A 27,830-nucleotide genomic window follows, 5' to 3' on the forward strand; every position below is an offset into this window, starting at 1 on the left:
GAACTCAGGGGCACTCGACCACTGAGCCACATTCCCAGTCCTATTTTGTATTTTGTTTAGAAACAGGGTCTCACTGAGTTGCTTAATGCCTCGCTCTTGCTGAGGCTAGCTTTGAACTAGTGATCCTTCTATCTTCGCCTTCTCAGCTGCTGGGATTACAGGCATGTACCACCGCACCCAGCAAAACCTTTTTTTTTTTTTATGGTGGTAGTTATTGAACCCAGGGCCTTGTGCATGCAAAGCAAGTACTCTACCAATTGAGCTATATCCCCAGCCCTAAAATCATTTATTTTTGAGATAGGGTCTCAGATAGTTGCCCAGGCTGCTTTAGTCTCCTGAGTGGCTTTATGCCTGGCCTTGCCCACTTTATTTATTTTATTTGTTTATTTATTTATTTATTTATTAGTTATAGTTGGGCACAATACTTTTATTTTATTTGTTATTTTTTATGTGGTACTGAGGATCGAACCCAGCACCTCACTCGTATGCTACGTGAGCACTCTACTGCTGAGCCACAACCCCAGGCCCTTGTTCTTTAAATTGTATGTATTATACACATTTACTAAGGGCTTTCACAGTAAGCATTCTAGTATATTTTATTGCAACTACAACGTAGATAACTAGTTGTGTATTGCTAGGTCAAGGCATGTGTCAATTTAATGCAATAGATCCTGCCTAACTGCCCTCAGAAATATTCCAGTATTATAGTGGTGTCTAGAATTGTTCGATTCTTGTATCTGCCACTAGATGTAAGATTTCTAAAATGTGATTGTATTATAAGTTAATAAGTGGGACTAGTAGAAAGGTTTTGTTTTCATTTGAAAATGTAACTGGGCACAGTGGTGTACCACTCACTGTACTTGGCATGTTTTAGTCTCTTAAAAGCTATTTAAAATGATGAGTTTTTTGTTATTTGTCTTTGTTTTTGTTTGATTGAACCCTGCAGTGCTTTACAACTGAGCTACATTCCCAGCCTTTTTTGAAATTTTGTGTTTTGAAGCAAGGTCTTCATAAGTTGCTGAGGCTGGGTTTGAATTTGCCATCTTCCTGTCTCAGGCTTTGGATTTGCTGGGATTACAGACACACATATCCACAGATCTTCCCTGTGTTAAATATTTTTTAAAATTACAAAGCTTAGTTAAAAAGAAAAATACCCAAGAGGAGCCAAATGTTAAGTTTTAAAGCTGTTTTCTTTTTTGGTAGTACATTTATTTTCATTTTGAGACAGGGTCTCATAAGTTCCCCGGGCTACACTTGAACTGGTGATTCTCCTCCCTCGGTCCCCTGAGTAGCTTTATGCCTAGCTTTATTCTTTTTTTTTTTTTTTGAGAGGGGGAGACAGAGAGAATTTTAATTTAAGTTGGTGGTAAATCTGTTCTGTTTTGAAGATTTTCTGCTATCAACAGACAGCAACACCAACCAGAATAGGTGGGTCCAATAGGTCTTCTGTAGGAGTTGGTTTGCTTTTCAGTGTGTTTTGTTTTTGTTTGTTCTTACATTGACATAATCTTACTATATTGCCCAGACTGTCTGAAACTCAAACTCAAGTGATTTTCCTGCCTTAGCCTCCCAAGTAGCTGTGGGACTAGGTGGATACCCCTGCTCCTGACTAATTTATCTACAGGTCTTAAGTGGCTCAGGAAGGAAAAGGAGTGGTTGACAATTAATTTGCTTTAGGGGGCTGGGGTTGTGGGTCAGTGGTAGAGCACTTGCCTTGCATGTGTGAGGCACTGGTTCAATTCTCAGCACCACATAAAAATAAAATAAAGATGTTGTGTCCACCGAAAACTGAAAAGTAAATATTAAAAATAAATAAATAAATAAAATGAGATATTGTATCCCGAAAACTAAAAAATAAACATAAAATTTTTTTTCTGCTTTAATTTTGAAAGCTTCTCCCTGCCCTACCCAAGTTGGTAAAGAATTCTTGTGTATCCCAGGTTTGTTATTCATCTTTTGTAAGCAATAGAGTACTGAAAGAAAATATTAGAGGGGCTGGGGATGTGGCTCAAGCGGTAGCGTGCTCGCCTGGCATGCGTGCGGCCCGGGTTCGATCCTCAGCACCACATACCAACAAAGATGTTGTGTCTGCCGAGAACTAAAAAATAAATATTAAAAATTCTCTCTCCTCTCTCTCTCACTCTCTCTTTAAAAAAAAAAAAGAAAATATTAGAAAAGATAGGTAAGGAGAAAGGAAAAGAAGAAACTATAGGCTAATGTGGTAGAACACATTTTATTCATAGACACATTTTAAGAAAAGATAAAGTTTTGGCTTCATAAAGGTAGTAGTTTATATAAAGATAGTGACAAATTATCGGAATTTCAACAAGTGAGGAAAATGGGCAAAGAACATAAAATCGATTCTTTGAGTTATTTTTCATATTTGCTTTTTTAGCAGTTGGTGCTGAAAATTCAGAAAAAATAGATGAAAATTCAGACAAAGAGATAGAAATGGAAGAATCTTCAGAGAAAATAAAAGTACAAACTACACCTAAAGTAGAAGAAGAACAAGATTTGAAAGTAGGTATATTTCTTAATGTAATTTAACAAATTTTTTTAAGTCAATGATTAAACTACTTTGTATTATCAAGTAACAAAGCTTTACTGTCTCTAAACCTAAATTTTTCACTTTATTTGGTTAAAAAGTCATAAGGCTATAAGGAATTACAGGATTGGTGTGGTGCTGAGAAATTATCTGAAAATTCAAAGCGCTTAATTAGTTTGTAGCTAATCCTTCTATAAAAGAAGTAGCAGCTTATCAGTGTTGGCTTCTCAGTTCTCAGTAGTTCTCAGGATTAGGGATGTAGCTTAGTGGTACAGTGCTTGCCTAGCATGTTGAAGGTGCTAAGTTTCACTCCCAATACTGAAAAAAAAAAATGTATATATGTGTATATGTGTGTCTTTGGAAGTTCTTTTTTTTTTTTTTTTTTTTTTTTTTTAAGCTTTGGGTAGAAACAATATCTTATATTTATGTGGTGCTGAGGATCGAACCCAGTGCCTCATGTATGCTAGGCGAGCACCTTACCACCGAGCCACAACCCCAGCCCTTCTTTGGAAGTTCTTAAAAGACTAAGTGTCAAATTTAATTTATGCACGAAAGACTTGTCTTTAAACAAAGGCACATTTGCTTCTAATTGCATTTCTAACATAATTTCTTGAGGACAATTGAATCAGGTAAGTATTGTCATCCCTCAGTATTAATGGGGAATTGGTAAATGCTATGCAGTTAGTTGGACTGTATTATTTAGGGAATGACAAGAAAAGGAAGTTTGTGTGGTATACGGAGCAAATTATTTTTCACATAGTCAATCTATTATTGGTTGAATATAGATATGGAGGGCCCACTATATTGGTGCTTTAAGTGTAGTGTGTTGGAAAAACCATTTAGTGTATTTTTTTGTCTTTTTATAAAGAGTTTAATCACCAGTTAGTGTTCAACCATGTAGAAGATGTATAAGAATTTATTTGAGAGGTTAAGGTTGCAGCTCGGTGGTAGATCACTTGCCTAGCATGTGTGAGGCCATGGGTTCAATTCTCAGCACCACACATAAATAAATGAATGAATGAATGAACAACTAATAAATTTTGGGGGAGTTCTGGGGGTTGAACTCGGGCACTCAGCAGCCCCATTTTTTAATATTTTATTTAGAGACAGTGTCTCACAGAGTTGCTTAGTGTCTTGTCATTACTGAGACCAGCTTTGCACTCGCAATCCTCCTGCCTCAGCCTCTATTTAAGGTTTTATCCTGTGGCTAGAATAAGCAGTTAGTAATGAATAAATAAAAATTTGAATAATAGAATTATATCATTCGGTATGTTTTTCTTAGATTTCTTGATATAAATAACAAAAATTATGTATTTACATCTATTACATATTTATATGTATTAAAGAACTTACCATTTATTTAAATAGTTTTTAATGTGGTGATGAGGATCAAACCCAGGGCCTCACTCATCTTAGGCAAGGACTCTACCACTGAGCCATAACCCCAGCATAGGTTTCTTTCTTTATTTTATTTTATTTAAAACAATTTATGTTGTTGTTGTTGTAGATTAACGCATACCTTTATTTATTTATTTTTATGTGGTGCTGAGGATTGAACTCAGTGCCTCACACATGCTGGGCAAGTGCTCTACCACTAAGCCACAACCCCAGCCCCGAGGTTTCTTTATTTTTGAGGGTTGAGTGATAAGAACATTTTAGATTCTCTCAACAAATTTCAATTAAATAATACAGGTTTCTGTTGTTTTTGTTTTATCTTTTGAGTTGCTTAGGCCTCAAACTTGTGATCTTCCTACCATAGCCTCCTGAGGCACTGGGATTATGGTTATGCACCACTGCACCTGCCTAATAATACAGTATTAACTGTACTCACCATGCTATATTATTAGATTCCCAGAACTGATTTATGCCTAAAAGTTTATATTATTTGACCAATATCTCCATTTCCCTGTTGCTTCAGCCTCTGATAACCACAATTCTAATTCTTTCTATGATTTCATCTGTTATTAAGATTAGGATCTATTTTCAACTATTGAATTTCTTGTTGTATTAGTATGTATTATGAAGTGTGAGTAGATTAGTATTTGATTTCTATAGACCTGTCGTTATAATATAACTTAATATGATTTTTTTTTTTTTACTATAAATTAGAATTTTATCTTCTGCACAACTAGAAGCTGCTGTTCAAAGATTAGGGATGTAGCTTAGTAGTACAAATTATTGGAATTTCTTTAACAAGTAAGGAAATAAGATTTCACATGATAAAAGAAATAATGCTGATTCTATTTTTTTTCCTTTTTTTTTTCCCCTTTCCTTCCTGCATTGCAGTTTCAAATTGGAGAACTGGCAAATACCCTGACAAGTAAATTTGAATTCCTAGGCATTAATAGACAGTCCATCTCCAACTTTCACGTGCTGCTCTTACAGACTGAGGTAATTTCAATGTTTTTGGTTTCAACAGTGTTTGAATGATAATTCTGTATTAGGAATCTCTCTAGTTTTCTTTTAAATCCTAAAGGGCTTTTTTTTTAATATTTATTTTTTAGTTGAAGGTGGACACAATATCTTTATTTTATTTTTATGTAGTGCTGAGGATCAAACCCAGTGCCTCACGCATGCCAGGTGAGCACTCTACCACTTGAGCCACATTCCCCAGCCCCTAAAGGGATTTTGTTGATTTTTTTTTTTTTAAAATGGCTTCTGGCCAGGAATGGTGGCACATGTGGCTTAGGAGGCTGAGAGAGGAGAATTCAAAGTCAAAGCTAGCCTTAGCAACCACAAGGCACTAAGCAACTCAGTGAGACCCTATCTCTAAATAAAATACAAAATAGGGCTGGTGATATGGCTCACTGGTCGAGTACCCCTTAGTTCTGTCCTCAGTACCAAAGAAAAAAACAAAACAACAAAAACAAAAAACAGCTTCTGCTTTTTAAAAGTTAATATGTGCACTATAGGAAACAAAATCAAAAGCAAAGAACAAAGTCATCCAATCACAAGGAGCTTAGTTGATCATGTAGTATAAGATCCTGCTTATACAGCATTCCATTTGGTGTGATTTGAGATTGTAGTGTGTTTTGTGCTTTTCCACACATCATAAATATTAACCAGTTGAAAATCCCAAAGCTACATGAGTTTTTTGATAACCAAGAATTCACTGTAATCCTGTGTAATTCCTAAATTTTAGTGTCTTGTTGTTGTTGTTGTTGTTATTATTGCTTTTTTTCCTGTGGTGGTAGGGAGTAAACTCAGGGCCTGTGCATGCTGTACCATTGAGCTACTTCCCAAACCTTAAATTTACAGTTTAACCTTGATTTGTATTCATCAACCCAGAAAATAAACTATTCCTAGGCAAAAATGTAATTAGAGGGTCTAGGGTTGTGGCTCAGTGGTAGAGCATTCACCTAGCACACATGAAGCACTGGGTTGGATCCTCAGCACCATATAAAAATGAAATAAATATTGTGTCCACCTACAACTGAAAAATAAACATTTTTTTAAAAATGTTAAAAAAATGTAATTAGGGGTTGGGGATGTGGCTCAGTGGTAGAGCACTCGCCTAGCATGCTTGAGGCACTGAGTTCAATCCTCAGAACCACATAAATGTAAAATAAAGATACTGAGTCCAGGGGATGTGGCTCAAGCGGTAGTGTGCTCGCCTGGCATGCGTGCGGCCCGGGTTCGATCCTCAGCACCACATACCAACAAAGATGTTGTGTCCGCCGAGAGCTAAAAAATAAATATTAAAAAAAATTTTAAAAAAAAATGTAATTAGAATGTGAATACTAAGAGTTTGTTCATAATTATGATACTTGGAGCACCATCAGTGGGCATATGCTTTTTGGTTGGTACTAAGGAGTGTGAACCTAGGGGCATCTTCACCACTGAGCCACATCCCCAGCTCCCCACTTTTTTTAAAACATTTTTTTTAGTTGTAGATAGACCTTTTTTTATTTATATGCGGTACTTAAAATCGAACCCAGTGCCTTACACGTGCCAGGCAAGTGCGCTAAGGTTGTTCCCCAGCTCTCACTAAATCTCACTAATAAGATTTTTCCAGCAAGTAAAAATTATATTTATAATGGTTAGATGGGGCCTTGTAATTTTTTAAAAGTTTTTTTTTTTGTGTGTGTGTGTGTGTAGTTAATTTTTTTATGTGATGCTAAGAATCCAACCCAGTGCCTCACATGTCCTAGAGAAGCACTCTGCCACTGAGCTGTAGCCCCAGCTCTAAGTCCATATTAAAAGTACTTTATAAAAAACTGGGAATGTGACTCAGTAGTAGAGTGCTTGCCTGGCATGTTGAGGTCCTGGGTTCAATTCCCAGTACTGCAGAAAAAAAGTACTTCATAATCATTAAAGCATGTAAATCTTTCAAAATAAAAATTGAGTCATATTTGTTACCTGCATACTTTTCATGATGGTAGGGTAAGATAGGGAAGGAATTCCTAAGGAAACTGACTGATTTTTCTTAAGCCTAAATCTGTTCTGCTCCGCTCTGCTCTTTCCTTTCCTGTCTCCTCACGTATCTTCTCTCTTCTTCTCTTCCCTTTCCTTCCCTGACTTCTCTCTGTCTCTGGTCTCCCCCAGCCAATAACTGAACCTTTAATTTTGATTACTAAGTTACATCAAATTGAAAGAATCATCTATTAAGGTGGGTGGGAGTTAACATGCTGGGGCTGGGGTTGTGGCTCAGTAGAGCACTTGCTTAGCACATGTGAGGCACTGGGTTTGATTCTTAGCATCATATAAAGAAAATAACCCAATAAAACAAATAAAATAAAGTTAAAACAATTTTTAAAAATAAAAGTTAATGTGCTGGGCATGGTGGTGCTTGAGCAGATGAGGCAGGAGGATTGTAAGTTCCAGAGTACCCTGGGCAATTTAGTGAGTTTCTGTCTCAAAATAAAATGGGATGGGGATTTAACTGAGATGTACAGTGTCCCTGGGTTCATCCCCAAATCACAAAAATAAAATAAAAATTCAAATCATTGGAGTAATCAATCTTAATAAAATCCAGAGAGGATGACAGAACTACACGTTTTCAAAGATAATAAAAAGTTGGCAGTATAAAAATAAACTAGAGGGGGCTGGGATTATGGCTCAGCGGTAGAGCGCTCGCCTAGCACGGGCAGGACCCGGGTTCGATCCTCAGCACCACATAAAAATAAAAGCATTGTGTCGTGTCCATCTACACCTAAAAAATCAATTAAAAAATTCTTAATAAATAAATAAAAAATAAACTAGAGGGGTCGGGGTTGTGACTCAGTGGTAGAGCGCCTGGCATGTATGAGGCACTGGGTTCGATCCCCAGCACCACATAAAAATAAGCAAATAAAATAAAGGTTTTAAAAAACAAATGGGGCCGGGGATATAGTTCTGTTGGTAGAGTGCTTGCTTCACATGCACAAGCCCCTGGGTTCAATTCCCAGCACCACAAAAATAGAAAAGGGAAAAAAATGAACTTAAAAAAAAATTTAGAAGGGCTGGGGTTGTGACGCAGCAGTAGAGTGCTCACCTAGAACTTGTGAGGCCCTGGGTTCGATTCTCTGCACCACATAAAAATAAATGAATGGATAAATGAGTGAATAAATAAATGAATAAAATGTATTATTCTCAACTACAACTAAAAAATATTTTTAAAAAATAGAATCAGGTCCCTTTTTTTTTTTTCAGAACACTACAGTGCAAATAAGAGGATCACAAGTTTGATACCAAATCGGACAACTTAGACCTTGTCTCAAAAGGGGGGTGGGGGGTGTCTTAAGGATGTAGCTCAGTGATAAAGTTCTCCTATGTTTGATCTTTAGTATGACAACAACAACAAAAGATGGGATTTCTTATTTTCTTTGGTCTGGAGTGTAGCAATACTGTCTCAGAGTAGAATATTTATGTTTCTTTTACCTCTGTCTCCTGACATCATAATAAATGTTTTCTTTTTTCTCCATTGATTCTAGACTCGAATTGCAGACTGGCGGGAAGGGGCTCTTAATGGAAACTACCTTAAACGAAAACTTCAGGATGCAGCAGAACAACTAAAACAGTATGAAATAAACGCCACTCCTAAAGGCTGGTCCTGCCACTGGGACAGGTACGCACTCTTCTCCCCTTTTCACCTTTCACCTTTGACATCTCAGACATGATTTGTGATCACCACCACCTGACGACAATGACAGCCTGTTTGGAGACTGAAAGCAGCTGCAGTTAGCGATGCTGGGCAGGCAAAGCATCGCAAGCAGAGTCTGGGCCAGCCACACATTGGAGAAACAAAAAGCAATGTTTAAAGTGTTCCATGTAACGGATTTTTTCCCAAGATTGGACAAAGCCGGTTTTTACTCCAGAGTGTTGCACGGAGTAGGGCGGGCTTGGGGGTTAAGCGCATGCGAGAGCTCTGTGCGCTTTACAGGACCTCTGGAATCAACTACTCCTGATTAACCTCGGTGAAGTTAAGGAAAACTTCGTGGCTGAAGATGTGAATGAAGAACAAGATTACTATCCTCTGCCAGCAGGTCAGATGAAAACATTTCTTTTTATATTTGGCTTTTCTTGATTTTTTTTTTTTTCATTATTTGAAATCTTTGCTCTTTTATTTTTCAGCTCCCAGATCCTCTCCCTCTCTTTAGCTTTCACTGTGTTTGATATCAAGAATATGAAATGTGAATTCCACGGTCCAAGAGGGGAAGAGTCACCTTTCACAAACTTCGTTGTTCTCTTCTTTGGAAGGGAAATTAGTGTTCTAGGCGATTGAGTCCCTTCATTAATGAAACTTGGAACCCTGTTATGTATTGGCAAAAAAACAAAAAAAGATGTTTTCTAAGTCATCTGTTGGAGTGAGAGGGCTCAGGGCTGTATTCACAGAGCTGCTGGCAGTGCAAAAAGCTTTGAATTATCCTTGGTTCTCCATCCTCAGTTGTCAAAGCTCTTTGTTGCCTTTGTGAATAGCAGTCCATAAGAAGAGGTTCGTCCCGGTGAGAGCAGACTGCTGTCCTGGGACAGGACCAAATGAATGTGTCTTTGTAGGAGAATGGATTTTAAAACATGTGTTTTCTTTCTTGTGATTTAGGGATCATAGACGATATTTCTATGTAAACGAACAGTCGGGCGAGTCTCAGTGGGAGTTCCCAGATGGTGAGGAGGAGGAGGAAGAAAGCCAAGCACAAGAAAATAGAGACGAGACTCTTCCTAAACCAGCCTTGAAAGACAAAACTGGCACTGATTCAAATTCTACAGAATCCTCTGAGAATTCAGCAGGTGTGCTAATTTACTCTATACTACTTGGACACAATGATTTTAGACAAAAAGACAAATATTATAAAGGAAATTAATTTGTACCATAATAACATCGCAAATTGAAAAAAAAAGTGAAAATTATATTTAAATAATGCATGTATTATACTGAAAGAAATTACAGCAGCCAGGTGCGGAGGCACACACCTGAAATCCCAGTGGCTCAGGAGGTTGAGGCAGGAGGATCTCAAGTTCAGAGCCAGCCTCAGCAACTTAGTCCTAAAGCATCTCAGCAAGACCCTGTCTCTAAATAAAATACAAAAAGGTCTGAGCCAGGTGTGGTGGCACATGCTTTTAATCCTAGTGGCTGGGGAGGCTGGGAAAGGATTATAAGTTCAAAGTTAACCTCAGCAATTTAGCAAGACCCTAAGCAACTCATTGATACCCTGTCTCAAAATAAAAATATAAAAGAGGGCTGGGATGTGGTTCCATGATTAAGCACTCCTAGGTTCAATCACTCCTAGGTTCAATCCCTTGTACCAAGAAAAGAAATTAAGGCAGTGACTAGTTGCAGATGAGAATACTATATATTAGATGCCCCAAAATGAAAAAATGAACTATTATAATTGAATTTTAAAAGATCCCACATATCAAACATGACATGTTATCCCATCAATTAATTAAGTACAATTTCATTTACCTGTTAAATAACAATATTTTTTAAATACACATTAAAAATTTTCCTATAATCATTCTGTCATACCCCAGAGAAAGCTGTGCTTCTCCAAAAACAGGAATGGTAATGACAAGGAACTAGATAATTAAACTGTCAATGTCTTTGTAGTATGGTAATATGAGATTTGTTCTACATTCCAGCAGATCACCTAGTCTATTGATTTTGCAACTCATTCTCAACTCCAGTAGTCTTATTAGGTATCATTGGTACAAATCAAAATGGTAGGAAGAAATGCTATGAAACTAGTACTGTATTAGAATCACAAAAGCAAAATTTTTGATAATGAAAAAGTGCAAACCATATTCTAAACAATCAAATAGGATGACTCTTCCCATTAAAGGTACCTTCCAAAGAAGTTTGGTTAGTTTTATATATATATATATATATATACATTCTCTCTCCCCCCCCCTCCCAGTGCTGGGGATTGCACCCAGGGCTCTGTGCACAAGCTAGGTAAGCACTCTAATACTGAGCTGTAACCCCAGCCCACTTCTTTTCTTCTTAATAAGTAGATTTTCATAGTTCCTCAGTTAATCTGCAGCTCTAATTTGCTGTTTTGTTTTGTTGTTTTAAAGAAAGAGTGTGTGAGAGAATTTTTTAATATTTATTTTTTTAGTTTTTGGCGTACACAACATCTTTGTATGTGGTGCTGAGGATCGAACCCGGGCTGCACACATGCCAGGCAAGCGCACTACCGCTTGAGCTACGTCCCCAGCCCCCTAATTTGCTGTTTTTTAAAATGTATTTTTATTATAGATGGACACAAGTACCATTTTTTAAATTATTTATGTTTTTATATGGTGCTGAGTTTCAAACCCAGTGCCTCACACATAGATCTACCACTAAGCAATGACCCCCAGCCACTCTAATTAGCTCTTTAAGAAGAGCTGTAATTTTTGTTTTTTCGTACCGGGGATTGAACCCCGGGGACATTTAACCACTGAGCCACATTTGCAGCCCTTTTTTCTATTTTATTTAGAGATAGGGTCTTCACTGAGTTGCTTAGTGCCTTGCTTTTGCTCAGGCTGGCTTTGAACTCCTGATCTCCTGCCTCAGCTTCCTGAGCTACTAGAATTACAGGTGAACACCACCGTGCCCAGCTCAAGAGCTATACATTTGATTGGTACTTTACAAAAGATTTGTTTTTCCCTCAAGTGCATTTTTCTTAATGACAAAAATGAATAGTGAAATAGAGACAAAACGATGATAATAACCTTTTGATTGTAAGCAACTAGTGTTTGTGTGTTAAAGTGTCATATGAATGCAAGAGGCTATGGAATGGTTTCTAAAGTAATAGCCCTTTGAAAATAAAAAGAGATGGAATTTGTTGGTGACCTAGGAAGTGAAGAGCTGATTTTTTTTTTTTTAAGTTGTAGATGGTCACGCTACCTTTATTTTTACTTACTTATTTTTATGTGGTGCTGAGGATCAGACCCAGTACCTCACACATGTTAGGCAAGTGCTCTACCACTGAGCTACAACCCCAGGTCGATTTTATTAACTTCTTAAATAACATTTCGAAGCCACATAAGACTTCAGTGGTCATTTTAAAATGGTTTTATTCTACTTCACATTTCAGAGTGTGTTTTCTCATGTTACAGAATATTTCACTTCCCTTTTTTTCATGATGAGATTTTCTTATGCATACTCCCTCTTTTGATAACAGTGATAGACATGCTTGGTGTAGTGTTTGTTTTTATCCTTTGCTTTTTGGTAATTAATGGACTGAAGAGAGTTGATAGTTCTACTGGTGGTTTCATTCCTGACCATGGTCTAATGTCCTTTTTTTATATGTTCCAAAGCTAAATACAATTACCAACTCTTGAAATGTGTACACATTAAAGTTGGGTTCTAAGCTGGTTTTCTTTCTTGTTCATGTATGATACATCTGTTGGTATTATCTGCTAAAAGGTAGATCTAGTATGATAAACTTTATCTTAAAAAAAATCAAATCTTATACAAGGTCTATAGAATTTTAAAGCAATACTGACTACTATTGCTATAAGTCTCTAAAGAGTATTTAATATACATTTGCTCTTTGTGGGCTTAGCAGTGAATAATACCACCCTTTATAAAAGCAAAATTGGGTACTTGCTTCAGTAGCACATAAACTAAAAAATGGAACAATAGAGAGATCACTCTGTACAAGGATGGCACGCAAATCTGTGATGTGTTAACGTATTTTTTTCCACACTGGGTCCTCTTCCACTCATGTGCACCTCAGCATAAACAAGTGCTTACAGGGTCTGTCTCAAGAAATTTAAAAGAAAAAATTGGTGGCTGGGTGGTAGCTTAATGGTAGAGTGCTTACCCAGCATGTGTGAGGTTCTGCTGGGTACTACAACAGTACTGCTTTAAAAAAAAAAAAAAAAAGAAAAATTGGGGCCTATAGGTGTAGCTCAGTAGTAGAATAATTAGTAATTATGTTTGAAGCCCAGAGTTCAATCTTCTGCATCACAAAATAAAAAGAGAAATTACTGCATTCAAAAGAGCCAAGGATATTTTAAGTTTTATTTCATTTTTAATCCTTGCTCATCATTTCACTATTTGAATTTAATATCATGTTTCTAAAGATTGGATGATATTTCAAGGTATCTGACATGTCTTTCTTGCTGGACTTACTTCACTTAGATTAAATTTAGCTGTCTTTTTAATCTGTAAAACTATAGTGTCTTGACTTATATTGCTAAACTGTCTTCTTGATTCAAAACACTAAGCATTAGTTATTCTTTGGGGGTAAATAAAAGAAGACTGCCTATAAATAGAAATTAAAATACCTAGCCTGGGTGCAGTGACACACACCTGTAATCCCAGTGGCTCAGGAGGCTGAGGCAGGAGAATGTCAAGTTCAAAGCCAGTCTCAGCGACTTAATTAGTAGGCCCTAAGCAACTCAGCAAGAACCTGTCTGTAAATAAAAAATGCCCCGAAAAGGGGGGGGCTGGGGATGTGACTTAGTACTTAAGCACCACTAGGTTCAATCCTCAGTACCACCACCACCACCACCACCCAAAAAAAAGGCTAGAATTAAAAATTTGTATCCTCACCCTATTCTATCCTTAACCTTAATAAATTTATTTCACTTAGTTAAATTTAGCTGTCTTTTTAATCTGTGAAACTATTTTTGTATAATTTCTTGCTTTATATTGCTAACCTCTTCTTAATTCAAAACACTAAGCATTAGTTATTTAAAAGTTTTAGCACATGGTAAATGCTTTGTGCCATTTGAATCTCTCCTTGAACATCAGAATTAAATGCTTTCTTATTTCTCTTGTTTTTCTTAGTGATACTGGAGATTGTACCCAGGGCTGCCCTACTACTGAGCCACATTGTCAGCCATATTTATTTATTTATTTAGACAGGTTCTCACTAAGTTACTGAAGTTCATCTTGAACTTGTGATCCTTCAGTCTCAGCTTCCTAAATTGCTGGGATTATGGGCCTATGCCACCATTCCTGGCAAAATAGCAAAAACACCAACTCAAATAAATTTAGAAACAAATATAAGCATCATTTTAATAGACATCTGCAGTACTCCCACTTGGGATTTCTTGAAGTTCTTTGTACTTAAACTAGAAGAGGTAATTATCAGTGTATTTGATACAGCTTGTATGATTTGAGTAAACTTACTTTGGGATTTACATATTCTAAAAATGCTCCTTGTTTATGGCTGAATTTATCAAATGTGGTTTAATCTTGTATTTACATTATAAGGTTTAATTAATTCTCCCTAGCTTTGCTGGAGGTGATAAAACAAACCACATTATTAACCCTGAACCCACTTTGTTTCCTTGAGTTCCTCCATATTGCAGCATGTCACCATCATAAATATACAATATCATCAAATCTGACATATTTATTTGTCGTGTTTAGTACAGGGATGTTTAATTCTTTAATACTAATTAAGTCATTAATCTTCCATGTTTATTGTCTTAGTTCTGATGTAATCTTGATGTCCTGTTTTATAATGTAGGCTTCCTGGTCATACCCAGACTTCATTTGTCTGAAAGTTAGTGTATAAATTAGTATTATCTAATTCCAAGAAGAAAAATTTAATGAATAATTTGAATTCCTTTAGCTGGAAAACTGTTAAAGTATTTATACACTGTACCATGTGCTGTATCTTTAAAAAGTAAATTTGGTCACCTGGATTTACCTTGTCAAGTGCCAAAGCAGTATATTTTAAATGACCTTCTTTTCAATAGAGCCCTTAGTTAATCTACTTTTGACCATGAAATTTGACAAGAGACTACATCTAAATATCTACTCTATGAGAAGTGAGAGTATTTGACAGAGATTTCTAAGGTTCTTGAACTCTTGATATTTCATCAGGGATCTTGATAAAACAGAAAACACTAGGCTAGAAGTCAGTTCTATCTCTGGTCTGGCTGTTAATGGCCATGTGATCTTGGGCAAGTCAGTTCCTGCCTGGATTTCATTACCTTTTAAAAATGAGGAAGTTGAACTAGATGATTTTTCATGTTTCTTCTACTCCTAAATTCTGTGGTTTTTAGGGAGAAAAATCCCCTCAACATTCCTGGGATATATATCTAATAGTCCCATATATTGTGAAACTTTCCTATTGACGATAAAGAGGGATGGGGAAGGCTACAAGTAAGTATATCCTACTATTTTCTCTAATCTCTAAAAGTGTTTCCCAACAGAGAAAACCACAGCATTCAGTGGTGGCTTTGCAAAATTTGAGAAAAAGCTGATCCTGCAGCTTTTCAGTATTAGTTTTTGTTTGTGGGTGGTTTTTGTTTTTGTTTTTTTTTTTTTATTTGGTTTGGTTTGGGTACAAAGGGTTGAACCCAGGGGTGCTTTTGCCACTAAGTTGCCCACGCTGCCTTGGAACTTGTGATCCTTCTGCCTCAGCCTCTGAGTAGCTAGGATTACAGTTGTGTGCCACCATGTCCACCTCTGGAACAGTTTAACTCAAACTTCATCTATAGCAATTTCAAATCCTCTTCATCTTCAGATACTTTCTTCAAAAATCTGAGTTACCACTTACTTTGAAGATATGTCCTCCTGAATTTCCCCTTATCGTCACAGAACTAAAAATTACCTCACTTATGTTTCTGTGAATAAGCAAATGAAAATGATTTATACAGAGATATGAAAGAATAGGAGTCAACAGTAACACCTTAAAAAGAATTTTTAAACCTACTAAATCAAGCCTGGTGCAGTGATATATGCCTATAATCCCAGCAACTCAGAAAGCTGAAGCAGGAGTATCACAAGTTCAAGGCCAGTCTCAGCAATTTAGCAAGTCCCTGAGCAACTTGATAAGACCCTCTCTTAAAATTAAAAATAAAAAAAGGGCTGGAGATGTAGCTCAGTGGTAAAATGCCCCTGGGTTCAATCCCCAGTAACAAAAATAGACTCCAGGATTGTCTTCTTGTGTATGTTGAAATATTATTTGAAATACAAAATTCCAGCCAGGCAAGTGGCACATGCTTATAATCCCAGTGACTTGGGAAGCTAAGGCAGGAGGATCACAAGTTTGAGACCAGCCTCAGCAATTTAGCAAGGCCCTAAGGAACTTGACAAGACCTTATCTCAAAATAAAAAGTACTTTTTAAAAAATGGTTGGGGATATGGCTTAGTGATAACACCCCTGGATTCAATCCCTGGCACACACACACACAAAAAAAAAAAAAACTACTGATTGAGATGACCAAATTTCTCATTGAGTTATTGATGCTTTTCATTTACTTATTCATAAATCTGGACCCAGAGAAGAATATAACAGCTGGGGAAGGTGCTATGATATCCGTCCATTTAACTTTCCTGTGAAAGTTATTTCTGGATTAAGTTCTTTTACTATTTCAGTGAAACCAAAGTACAATAGGTGTGTAGAGGGATCAGATTCTGTTAGGAAACAGGAAGCCAGTCCTTGAAACTACTGACCATACTATCCTAGGTTGATATTGATATTTGTCTCACCAATCAGCTGAATATTACTCTGAATATTACCAATGGAAAATTTGTCTTGCTTTTTTCCCCTGACTCCTATCTGTTTTCATAGGTTCTCTTTGTAAAGAATCCTTTTCTGGCCAAGTTTCTTCCTCTTCACTGATGCCACTTACTCCATTCTGGACTCTCCTTCAGTCAAATGTGCCTGTGCTTCAACCTCCATTACCCTTGGAAATGCCACCACCTCCTCCCCCACCCCCAGAATCCCCTCCTCCCCCTCCGCCACCACCTCCTCCTGTAGAAGATGGTGAGATCCAGGAGGTAGAGATGGAAGATGAGGGAAGTGAGGAGCCTCCTGCCCCAGGAACAGAGGAGGACACTCCTTTGAACCCTTCAGCAGCCCAACCCACTGTTGTAACTAACCAGGTAAGTAATGTCCTTAGCATTCTGGCTGGTTGTGGGGACTACAGCATGATTGGAACCATTTTATTTTAGAAGAGTATGTTTAACCATGGCCACCTATCACTGACCAGAATATTTGTGTTTCAGAGTTCAGTTGATGCTACCATCTCTAGTTCTCCTTCCACTAAAGCAATAAAGAGAAAAGCTACAGAAATTAGTACTGCAGTAGTTCAGAGATCTGCTACTATTGGTAGTTCTCCTGTTCTCTACAGCCAGGCAGCTATAGCTACAGGTAAGCATCATGATTAAAGTGCATTTTTCTCAGTGTAGTGTTTCTTTGTTTCCAGTATTAGATACCATAACTTGAAGAAACAGTAAAGACTTTTTGGATAGCAAAGACTGCTTATATGTATTTCTTCTAGTTCCTAAAAGGCACCATTGAAATGGTTTGGTGTAGCCTTCCAGATTGTTTTTTGTGTGTGTGCATTTTCATACATCAGTGATTTATATGTTTAAGTACTTTAATTTTAAGATATTTAGAAATTACTATTTTGCTACCAGCAAATATGGCTATTTTTTAAGGGAAAGATTTATCAAATAGTATTTTTTTTTTCTGTGTTAGGTCACCAGACAACAGGGATTGGACACCAGGCTACTGGGATTGGACACCAGGCAATATCAGTTAGCCATCCAGCAGCAGGAATGGGTCATCAGGCCAGAGGAATGAGCCTCCAGTCAAATTACCTTGGACTTGCAGCAGCATCTACAATTATGAGTTATGCTGAATGTTCTGTCCCTATTGGAGTGACTTCTGCCTCTTTACAGCCAGTTCAGGCCCGAGGTGCTGTGCCAGCCACTGCCATTATAGAACCACCACCACCTCCACCTCCTCCTCCTCCACCTACACCACCACCACCACCAGCTCCCAAAATGCCACCACCAGAAAAGACAAAAAAAGGAAAGAAAGAAAAGGTGAATACCAAAAAATTTCTTTTTATTTCAAAACACTTTTATTAAGATGATATTCATGTAGCATAAAATTAACAGTGCTTTAGCATTTAATACATGCACAATGTTTTGCAACCACCATCTCTATTTAGTTACAAAATATTTTAATTTCCCCAAAAAACTACCTCATCTCTACCCATTAGGCAATTTTTCCCCTTTATTCCCTTCTGCTTCCCATGAGAACCACCAATCTGCTTTCTGTCAGTGGATTTATCATTCTGAATAGTTCTTGTAAATAGAGCCATGCAGTTTGTGACTTTTTGTGTCTGACTTTCTTTGTTTAGCATCATGATTTCAAGATTCATGTACATAGCATGTATCAGTGCTTCATTCCTTCTTGTGACTAAATTAATAATTCCATTGTGCATATATACCACAATTACCCATTTATTACTTAATGGACATTTGGATTGTTTCTATCTTTTGAGTGATAATGTCCATCCTAGTAGATATGAAGTGGTATTTTATCATAGTTTGATTTCCATTTCTCTAGTGACTAATGATGTTGCATATTTTTTCAGGCTGTTGTCATTATTATTACTATTGGTAATGAGGATTGAAACCAAGGATGCTTGAACATTGAGCCACATCCCCAGCTCATTTTTAATATTTCATTAGAGATAGGGTCTTGCTGAGTTGCTAAGTACCTCACTAAGTTTTAGAGGTTGGCTTTGAACTCAAAATCCTCCTGCCTCAGTGTCCCGAGCCATTGGGATTACAGGCATGTACCACTGTGCCCAGATTAGGTTATTATTGACCATTTGTTTATTTTCTTTGAAGAAATGATTCTTTGGAACCTTTGTCCTTTTATCATTTTTGGTTCTAGGGACTGAACACAGGAGTGCTCTACCACTGTGCTACATCCCCAGCCTTTTTTATTTTTTATTTTGAGACCAGAGTCTCACTAACTGGCTTGGGGCCTTGATAAGTTACTGAGGCTGGCTTTGAACTCAAGATCCTTCTGCCTCAGCCTCATAAGTGGCTAATTACAGGTATGCGCCACCACACCTGGCTTAATGATCTTTTGAAGAGCAAATTATTTTTTTTGTAGTTGTAGACAGAATGCCTTTATTTTATTTGTTTATTTTTATGTGGTTCTGAGGATTGAACCCAATGTATCATGCAAGCACCGTGCCACTTAGCTACAGTGAAGAGCAAATTCTTAAATGGAGTTCATTTTCTCAGTTTCTTCTTTTTTTTTTTTTCTTTTTCTTTTTTGTACCCGGGATTGAATTTAACCAGGGCACTTAACCACTGAGCCACACCCCTAGCCCTATTTTGCATTTTATTTAGCACCAGGGTCTCACTGAGTTGCTAAGCGCCTTGCCATTGCTGAGGCTGACTTTGAACTCATGGTCCTCCTATCTCAGCCTCCCAAGCCACTGGGATTACAGGCATGTGCCACTGTACCCAGCCTGAATTATGTCTTTGTTGTCATGTCTAGAATCCATTGCTAAATATGAGGTCATGGAGATTTTTTCCTGTTTTAAGTGTTCTATAACCTGGTACATTGGTATATGTCTATAACCCCAAGTATTTGGGAAGCTGAAGCAGGAGGACTACAAGTTCAGGGCTAGCCTGGGTAATTTAGTAGGAAGACCCTGTCTCAAAAGAAAATTTTAAAAGGTTAAAAGAGTTATGGTTTTAGAATTTATAATTGACCATAGATTTGGAGGGTTTCTGTTTTTTAGTTGTTGTTGTTGGTGGTGGGTTTTTTTTATATATATATATATATACACACACACACACACACACACACACACACATACATACACACACACATACATACACACATACACACACACACACACACACACACACATACATACTGTGGATTGAACTCAAGGACACTTGACCATTGAACCACATCCTCAGCCTTATTTTTTGTATTTTATTTAAGAGACAGGGTCTCATGGAGTTGCTTAGTGCCTCCCCATTGCTGAGGCTGGCTTTGAACTAGGGATTCTCCTATCTCTGCCTCCCAAGCCACCACACCCAACTTTGTTTTGTTTTTTTTTTTAAGATACAAAGTAAAATTCCGGCTTCATTTTGCATGTGTATAATCAGTTGTCTAGCACCGATTGTCAAAGAGACTATAACTACCTCCATTGAATATTTTTGGCACTATTGCTGGAAATCAGCTGACCATATAGCTTTGTTTTGGAAAGTATGAGTCAATATTAGCTATTTGGGACACCTTACAATTCCATACAGTTTGAGAATCACTTTTTTCATTGCTGCATTAAAATGCCATAAGAGAGTCCAGGGAAGTAGCTAAGTGGTAGAGTGCTTGCCTGACAACATGTGAGACACTGGGTTCAATCTTCAGCACCACATAAAAATAAATTAATGAACTAAATAAAAGTATATTGTGTCCACCTACAACTTAAAAAAAATTTCTTAATAAAGCCTTAAAAAAGCCACTACAAGTTTTAAGGCCATTGGAATTTTGGTAGGGATTGCACACATAATTGGTATATTGTTCGTCAACTTCCTGACATGTGAACATAGGATTCCTTTCCATGTATTTAGGCCTCCTCATTTTTTTCAGCAGTGTTTTGTAGTTTTCAGAATACATGTTTTTTGCTTTCTTGGTTTCATTTATCCTAGTTATTTCATTCTTTTGGACAGTATCACCAGGATTTCAGATTCCTTTTTGCTAGTATGTAGACACAGAAGTGATTTTTGTGTATTGATCTTAAACACTGTGACTTTGCCAAATTTGTTAGTTCTAGTAGTATTTGTGTATTTGTGTGTGTGTGAATTCTTTAGGATTTTCTACTATTGAATAATGTCACCTAGAGACCATTTTATTTTTTATTTTTTATTTTTTTTAAAGAGAGAGTGTGAGAGAGAGGGGGACAGAGAGAATTTTAACACTTATTTATTTTTTCTTAGTTCTCGGCGGATACAACATCTTCGTTTGTATGTGGTGCTGAGGATCGAACCCGGGCCACACGCACACTAGGCGAGCGAGCTACCACTTGAGCCACATCCCCAGCCCTAGAGACCATTTTAAACTTGGGCATTTGCCAGTTTATTAGCCCCTCTCCAGTTTTCACAGTGTCCGTCACTACCTATCTTGGCCTCCATCTGAAGTCCAATGCAGGCAGTACAAAGATCAGTCCCTCAGGCAGCCACAGACAGGCTAGAAGATTGCAAGCACATCCATTCTTTTCCTTTATTCATAAGGGAGGGAACTGGGAGATTTCCACTTCCTCCCAGCCACACTGGGGAGGGAATGCAACTGAGGCAAGAAAAGTGTCTCAAAGTTTCCTTATCATTTTGAGTGTGGCATTTTTTAAATTCAGTTTTCAGTGGCTGTTGCAGATCTTTGACTGATTTCCAGAGTTCCTACAATGCTATTCTAGTCATTCTGTAGTTGTTGACATGGCTCCAGAAATTATCTGGAAGTAAAGTAAATGTTATAAAACTCAAGAATGAGGGCTAGGGTTATAACTCAGTGGCAGAGCACTTGCCTCACATGTGTGAGCCACTGGGTTTGATTCTCAGTACCGAGTGTCAATAAATAAAGGTCCATTGACAACTAAAAAAAATATTTTTAAAAAATTAAAACAGTGTTGTAAACAAATTGCTATCTCATCTGCTATGCTAATCTATAACGTATTCTCCTGAGCCACCATATCATTTACCACTTTCCATGCCTTTGTCCACCAGTTCCACTACAGTTCATTTTTTACACAATCAAATGTTAGGAATTACTTCCTTTATGAAGTCTTCTGAGGACTCTCCCAATCCTCCAGTAGAGATAGCTTACTTTTCCTCCGTTTATTCAACAAGTAATATTTTTAACCAGTCTTGTTTTCACTGTCTTATAATTCTGTAAAATTCTAGAATGTTAAGATAGTACTTCATTTTTATATACCTGATATCTAAAAATAAATAATGACCTATCTCCTTGTTGACAGGCAGTTTTTCTATATTCTTAACATCTCAGTCTTTCCTAAAGAGTTTTATGGGCAGCTTAATAGGAAATTAGTTTAAAGAACAGATATGGTCGCATGTGCCAGTAATCCCAGCTACTTGGGAGTCTGAGGCAGGAGGGGGATTGCAAGTTTGAGGCCAGTCTGGGCAACTTAATGAGACCCTTTCTCAAAAAGGGCCAGCAATGTAGCTTAGTTGTAGAGCACTTGCCTACCATGTGTGAGGCCCTACTTCAGTCTCTAATACCACAAAAGAAAAAATAAAGAAGAACAAAGGAGTTCTGACCATTTACTCTTTGTTTTTCTGACTGTCATGTTCTCCTATTTAAAGTGTACTCAAATAGCCACTGCAACTCTTTGGACCCAAAGTTTCAAGTGTAATAGGGCATACATGACTTCTAAAATTTATTTTCCCATGACAGATGAAATCAAATATACTAGAAATTTATTGAATTCTATAGAATTCAAAGTGAAACACTAGGATTATACTTAGGTCTGTGGTTTTTAAATTAGGTTTGCAGAGGTTGAGAGATTTTAATCCCATGAGCTTCTTGAGATCATTATTAATCCATCTTACTTTTTATTTGGTTAGCTTCATGCTTTCCCAGAATGAACCGTGTTTGAGCTTGTTGGAAGGATGTTTGTAGTAGGATGGTTTGTGCCATAGATGAAGTGACAGAATGGAATGTGAGAATGTATGTAGAGGGAGCTAAAGGCTGAGCACAATAGATGTGCACTCCTTTTTCCAGAAAATAGGAACTATCAATGACAGTCAAAGCAGGGTGTGAAGGCCAGGCGTGGTGGCTCACGCCTGTAATCCCAGTGGCTCAGGAGGCTGAGACAGAAGGGTCACGAGTTCAAAGCCAGCCTCAGCAAAATTGAGGCATAAGCAACTCAGTGAGACCTTGTTTCTAAATAAAATACAAAATAAAGTCAGGGATGTGGCTCAGTGACCAAGTGCCCCTAAGTTCAATCCTTGGTTCCCCCCGAAAAAAGTAGGGCATGGAGCAGAAAAACCACATAAATATAAAAAGACTGAAAATATTAAGCTTATTCTTTCACATTTGTGGAGACTTTATTCATGTAATCGATTTATAAATAAATAAATAAAACCTAGTAGATATTTTAAATGAAACCATCAAGAAAAATAAGCAGTGTAAGAGGACAGATGTGATCTTTGGAAGGTGCTGCTCTCAGAAGGCAGTGGCTTCTGTGCTAGTGTGACAATGATCATAAGCCTGAATGTAAGAGCAAGCCAGTGGCTTGAGAATATGGTTCAGTGATGAAGCACTTGCCTAGCATGTGTGAGACCTTGGGTTTAATTCCCCCTCTCTCTCTCTCTCTCTCTCTCTCTTTTTTTTTTTTTTTTTTTGGTGATGCTGGGGATTGAACCCAGGTCCTTGTGCATCAATTCCCAATACCACAAAATAATAATGAAAGAACAGACCATTTTGAATATTTATTTCTACTTTGCCAAGTACGTGTTTTATTATGAAAATTTTTAGTAAATGAAGGTAAGCCAAAAGAAAAACATTATAATACCATATTTTGGAAGTAATTTATCATTAATACTTTAATGTCATAGCTTCCCCCCACCACCAAGCTGGGGGTCCCACCCAGCGCCTTGAATATACTAGGCAAGAGGCAAGTACTCATTGAGCTGTGTTTCCCTGACTTTAACCTTCCAATTCTGTAAAATTCAAAATTGTTGTTCTTGTCTTCTCAGTGTTCATTTTAAGTGATAAACAATAGAGCTGAAAAATAAAGATCCAGCTTTTCTGAAAAGATCAACAAAACCAGTTGATACCTATTAAACAGACTGGGGGTGTAGCTCAGTGGTAGAGCACTTTATACACACATACAGACACACACACACACACACACACACACACACACACACACACATATACTGGGGACTGAATCCATGAGTGCATTACCACTAAGCTACATTCCCAGCCCTTTTTATTTTTTAGACAAGTTTTTGCAAAGTTGCCTAAGGCCTCAGCTTTTCAAGTTGCTGGATTGCAGGCATGCACCCATAGCACAAGAGAGCACTTATTAGCATGGGGCCCTGGGTTCTGTCCCCACCTCAGGAGGGGGCCAGGATATAGAATAGGAATGGTAAGGGAAACATTTCTGCCATGCTTTAATAAAATATCATACCTTGCTGGGCGCAATGGTTCATGCCTGTTTTTCCAGCAACTTGAATGGCTAAGACAGGAGGATTGCAGGTTCAAAGCCAGGCTCAGCAATGGTGAGGCCCTAAGCAACACAGTGAGACCTTGTCTCTAAATAAAATATAAAAAGGGCTAGGAATGTGGCTCAGTGGTTGAGTGCCCCTGACTTCAATCCCCAGTACCAAAAAAATATATCATACCTATGAAGTCCACTTATTCATTAGAATCAGGGAAAGATCTTGATCTCCTTGTAGAGGTCCTATTTCCTTATTTTATGGATTATATTCCTTCTGATCTTTAACATTTATTACAGGCAAAGAAAAGTAAAACCAAAATGCCATCTTTAGTAAAGAAGTGGCAGAGTATCCAGCGTGAATTAGATGAAGAAGAGAACTCAAGTTCCAGTGAAGAGGATCGGGAATCAACTGCACAGAAGCGAATTGAAGAGTGGAAACAGCAGCAGCTGGTTAGGTAAAAACAAACCAAAAAAAATTTAGTTGGGGCTGGGGATGTGAGCGCGGTAGCGCGCTCGCCTGGCATACGTGCGGCCCGGGTTCAATCCTCAGCACCACATACAAACAAAGATGTTGTGTCCGCCAAATACTAAAAAATAAATATTAAAATTCTAAAAAAAAAAAAAAAAAATTGGGGGCACATGGGTTGTGGGAGTAATGGTGTTGGTCTTATCTTAGAACAGTCATATTCTTGAAATCATAGACCTCAAAGGAGAATGTACTGTCTTGCTGAGAAACTCTAAACTTCCTGATGTTCAGGTTTTTAGTTTAAATTAGATGTTTTTGTTTTATTTGAACAGTTTTGTTCTTTTTCTTTCCAGTGAAGTAATATGTGTGTTGTTTTCACAGTGGCATGGCAGAGAGAAATGCTAATTTTGAAGCCCTTCCTGAGGATTGGAGAGCAAGACTAAAGAGAAGGAAAATGGCTCCAAACACATAGTTGAAAAAAAAAAATTTTAATTGTTTTGTGTTCAGTTCAGAGTCTTAGCCAGTTTTACTATTGTCAAATAAACTATAAATGTAATGGGGGTGAGCATATGCATTTCCTGGGCAAGAGCATACATGTACAAAGTTGTCCATTTGTGAAATGTAATTTTTCTGTTTTGCTGAAGGGTGAGGCAGTTGGAATTGCTTTGACCTGACTACCTTTATTCTCACACTGGCAAATTTAGCATGTTAGGTATCAGTCGATCAATCTTGAAGAACATGTGGCTCATGAGTATGGCTCCTGTAGAGGGCTTGCTGACAAAGTGAAGGATTTTCCTGCCTAATAGAGGCTTCTTTCATTCCTAATGTGGCACATTCTCTGATTTCTACTCAAGAACAAGTGCAATTAAGAAGGAAGCTCTGTGTTCTACCTTGCTTGACTGCAATCATTAGGAGCTCTTTCTGAACTCTTCCTCCAGGCTGCCACCCCTGAAGTGTTGAGATCTGTAGAGTGATATACCTTGTGCTAGTGGCCACACTCTTTATATAAAGAGTAGTCCTTTCTCACAAATCCTAGAATTGATAGTCATCTTACACTCTAGGTGACATATTTAAATTTTAATGCAGGCAGCAATAGCAGCCGGTGTTTATATCCTTGATTTTCAGAAATTTCCCCCAAAGTATGTGGCAGTAAGTTTCACAAAGCCACTTTGTGTTAATGCGTCTCCATGATCTTACCGTGTTCCAAAATCCACCTCCCTTCTATGTGTGAATGTATTCTCCATAAAATTCCAGTATTTAAAAAGCAGTTTACTGTTCTGTATTTTCTATTGTGTCACAATCAGGTAAAGTCACTTTAAACTGAAGAAAAGGCAAATTGTGTTTTAAAGCTGTTTGTATTTCTCCAGTTTCTGACCTTGTAAATTTGTAAATATGCACTAATAAAGCTCTTTTTATACTTGTGATTGGTTATCTTTTGCTCTTCTAAGACTGTCATTCCATAATTATGTAACCAGAATTTAATTTTACATCAGTTCCTAAGTGTTTTTTCCTAATCAGAGTCAGATATGGTGCAAGGCATGTAAAAATGTTGAATGACTTTCAGGAAAAAGAGTAGCAGGATCTTGAGGATGGTGGACAGGGTTAGAAAAAGGCCTCTAACACCAAATAGTGCTGTGAGGTCTCAGTCCTGGAAACAATGTAATGTGGATGAAGTTTTGACCAAAAATGAAAAAGGTGCTTTATTGCTTTTTTACATTAAGTAATACATAACTGATTACAAAAGTATATAATATATACTTATGGTTATATTCCTATAAAGTTAACCAAAGAATAGTAGTTTGAAGTTTATTCCAGTATATTACTATGCATATAATTAAAATTTTTACCCAGTCATGTGTGATAGAGTGTTGGATTAATTTACCATTATGCTAATGTTGGGGTGCATTTTTGTATATAAATTTGTTTTATTTGCATAGAGTAAATTTCTGCAAATAAAGGCTATCAACTAGCTGTTAAAACTTTTGTCTTAACTGCCTAACAGTTTTTCAAACTTCAAGGAATTGCAGAGCACCAGTGCCTTCCTCACATCCTACAAATTGCAGCATTTAAAATTTTAAATTTGCCAAGTTGGGTATGGTTTGGGTTTTCTAACTCTTTGGTTTTCAATGTAGAAGATAATTTTTCATTTCTGGCTAGATGGTGGAGAGAATATAAAATGAAACGACAGGGTAAATAGGCTCCCTAGAGCAATGAATAAGTTTCCTAAACTACCAGCAAAGCATAGAAATACTTTGAGGACTGTTGCTACTGCACTCATAAACCAAGTTTCAGTCCCCAGGTTGAGGCTGTGTAGTGCAACTGTTTAATCCTAGGCATCCTGAAAAAGAGATGTGGATCCATAGGAGATCTGTCTTGCCCTTATTCTATGGGTGAGCAATCTGCAGCAGAAAGTCCCATTCAGCTTATTACAATTGCAATAAGACATCTTAATCATTGCTTCCTAGATACTCAGGTGAGGGAACCTTAACATTTTACCCCTTCAGGGTTCCACGCCATACAGTCTACACAACAGGAGTCTTCTGTGAAGGTCCCTTGGCAAGGAGGGCAGAGCACTGCTCCCATAACCCACAGCAGCAATTTAAGTCACAACAGCAAGTTACTAATAACACAAGTTGTTCCTTGCAAAGATTAGACCCATCTTCATGGGGCAGCCAGGGAAGCCCACGGTTCTTTTTTTTTTTTTTTTTTTTCTTTTTTCTTTTTTTTAATTCCCGGCGGACACAACATCTTTGTATGTGGTGCTGAGGATTGAACCCGGGCCGCTCGCATGCCAGACAAGCGTGCTACCACTTGAGCCACATCCCCAGCCCAGCCCATGGTTCTTGAAGGAGATCCATTGTTACATGTTCAATTTGCTGAGTTCAAGGGCTAGGGTTTGCAGTGCCTGCTTACATTATGGCACTCATGTGGTATATGTAGTCAAAATTCACTGTCTACAAGAGGACATACTTCACCTTGGGAAGCAGTGTATCAAAAGCCATCTGATTTTTCAACACTACTTTCCTCATTCGATTGGTACACTTCTTCCTTTAAGAAGAAGCTAAGGGACTTGTGGATGGCATTGAAGGCTCTCTCACCTGGGACTTTCTGTATGCAGTGCCAGTACTGTAATCTCTCATTAACAATGGTGGCCCCTTAGGGTGAAAATGAGGTTACTCTACCATGGAGTACATTTCATATGATGCCATTTCTTGAAAGTGTCCCAGCTGGATCACCACTCAAATAAGGTCTTTTCAACCTTTGCTGGGAGGGAGGTATGACCTTCCCCAAGTGCTTTGGCCAGTCCATTTGGTAGGTAAATGCGAACATCCATGTTGTCCATATACCCATAAATATCCTGAGGGACAAGTTAGGCACGACTACCGTTTCATGTTAGAACTTTTAACTATTATAGTGCATAAGGCTTGCAGGGTCCACCCC

The 27,830-nt window shown here is 37.7% G+C and overlaps 1 protein-coding gene across 8 annotated transcripts in view; it reads left to right on the plus strand.

Annotated features, from left to right (window-relative positions):
* Positions 1-25,813, plus strand: part of Fnbp4 (formin binding protein 4) — a 41,729-nt gene extending 15,916 nt beyond the window's left edge. The window contains exons 9-17 of one of the 8 annotated variants that reach the window (XM_005329962.5): positions 2,396-2,520; positions 4,832-4,936; positions 8,458-8,591; positions 9,564-9,751; positions 16,489-16,802; positions 16,926-17,070; positions 17,401-17,750; positions 24,221-24,378; positions 24,771-25,813. In XM_005329962.5, coding sequence (XP_005330019.3) covers positions 2,396-2,520; positions 4,832-4,936; positions 8,458-8,591; positions 9,564-9,751; positions 16,489-16,802; positions 16,926-17,070; positions 17,401-17,750; positions 24,221-24,378; positions 24,771-24,861 — 1,610 coding nt within the window. In that variant the 3' untranslated portion in view covers positions 24,862-25,813. Of the gene's footprint in view, positions 1-2,395; positions 2,521-4,831; positions 4,937-8,457; positions 9,010-9,097; positions 9,752-14,974; positions 15,075-16,488; positions 16,803-16,925; positions 17,071-17,400; positions 17,751-24,220; positions 24,379-24,770 lie in introns of those variants that run through there. The other 7 variants (XM_040284341.2, XM_078046014.1, XR_013437570.1 and 4 more) reach the window with 7 other exon arrangements.
* The last annotated feature ends 2,017 nt before the right edge of the window (positions 25,814-27,830 follow it).

The sequence above is a fragment of the Ictidomys tridecemlineatus genome, chromosome 4 (genome assembly GCF_052094955.1).
Source record: "Ictidomys tridecemlineatus isolate mIctTri1 chromosome 4, mIctTri1.hap1, whole genome shotgun sequence".
NCBI classification, from domain to species: domain Eukaryota; kingdom Metazoa; phylum Chordata; class Mammalia; order Rodentia; family Sciuridae; genus Ictidomys; species Ictidomys tridecemlineatus.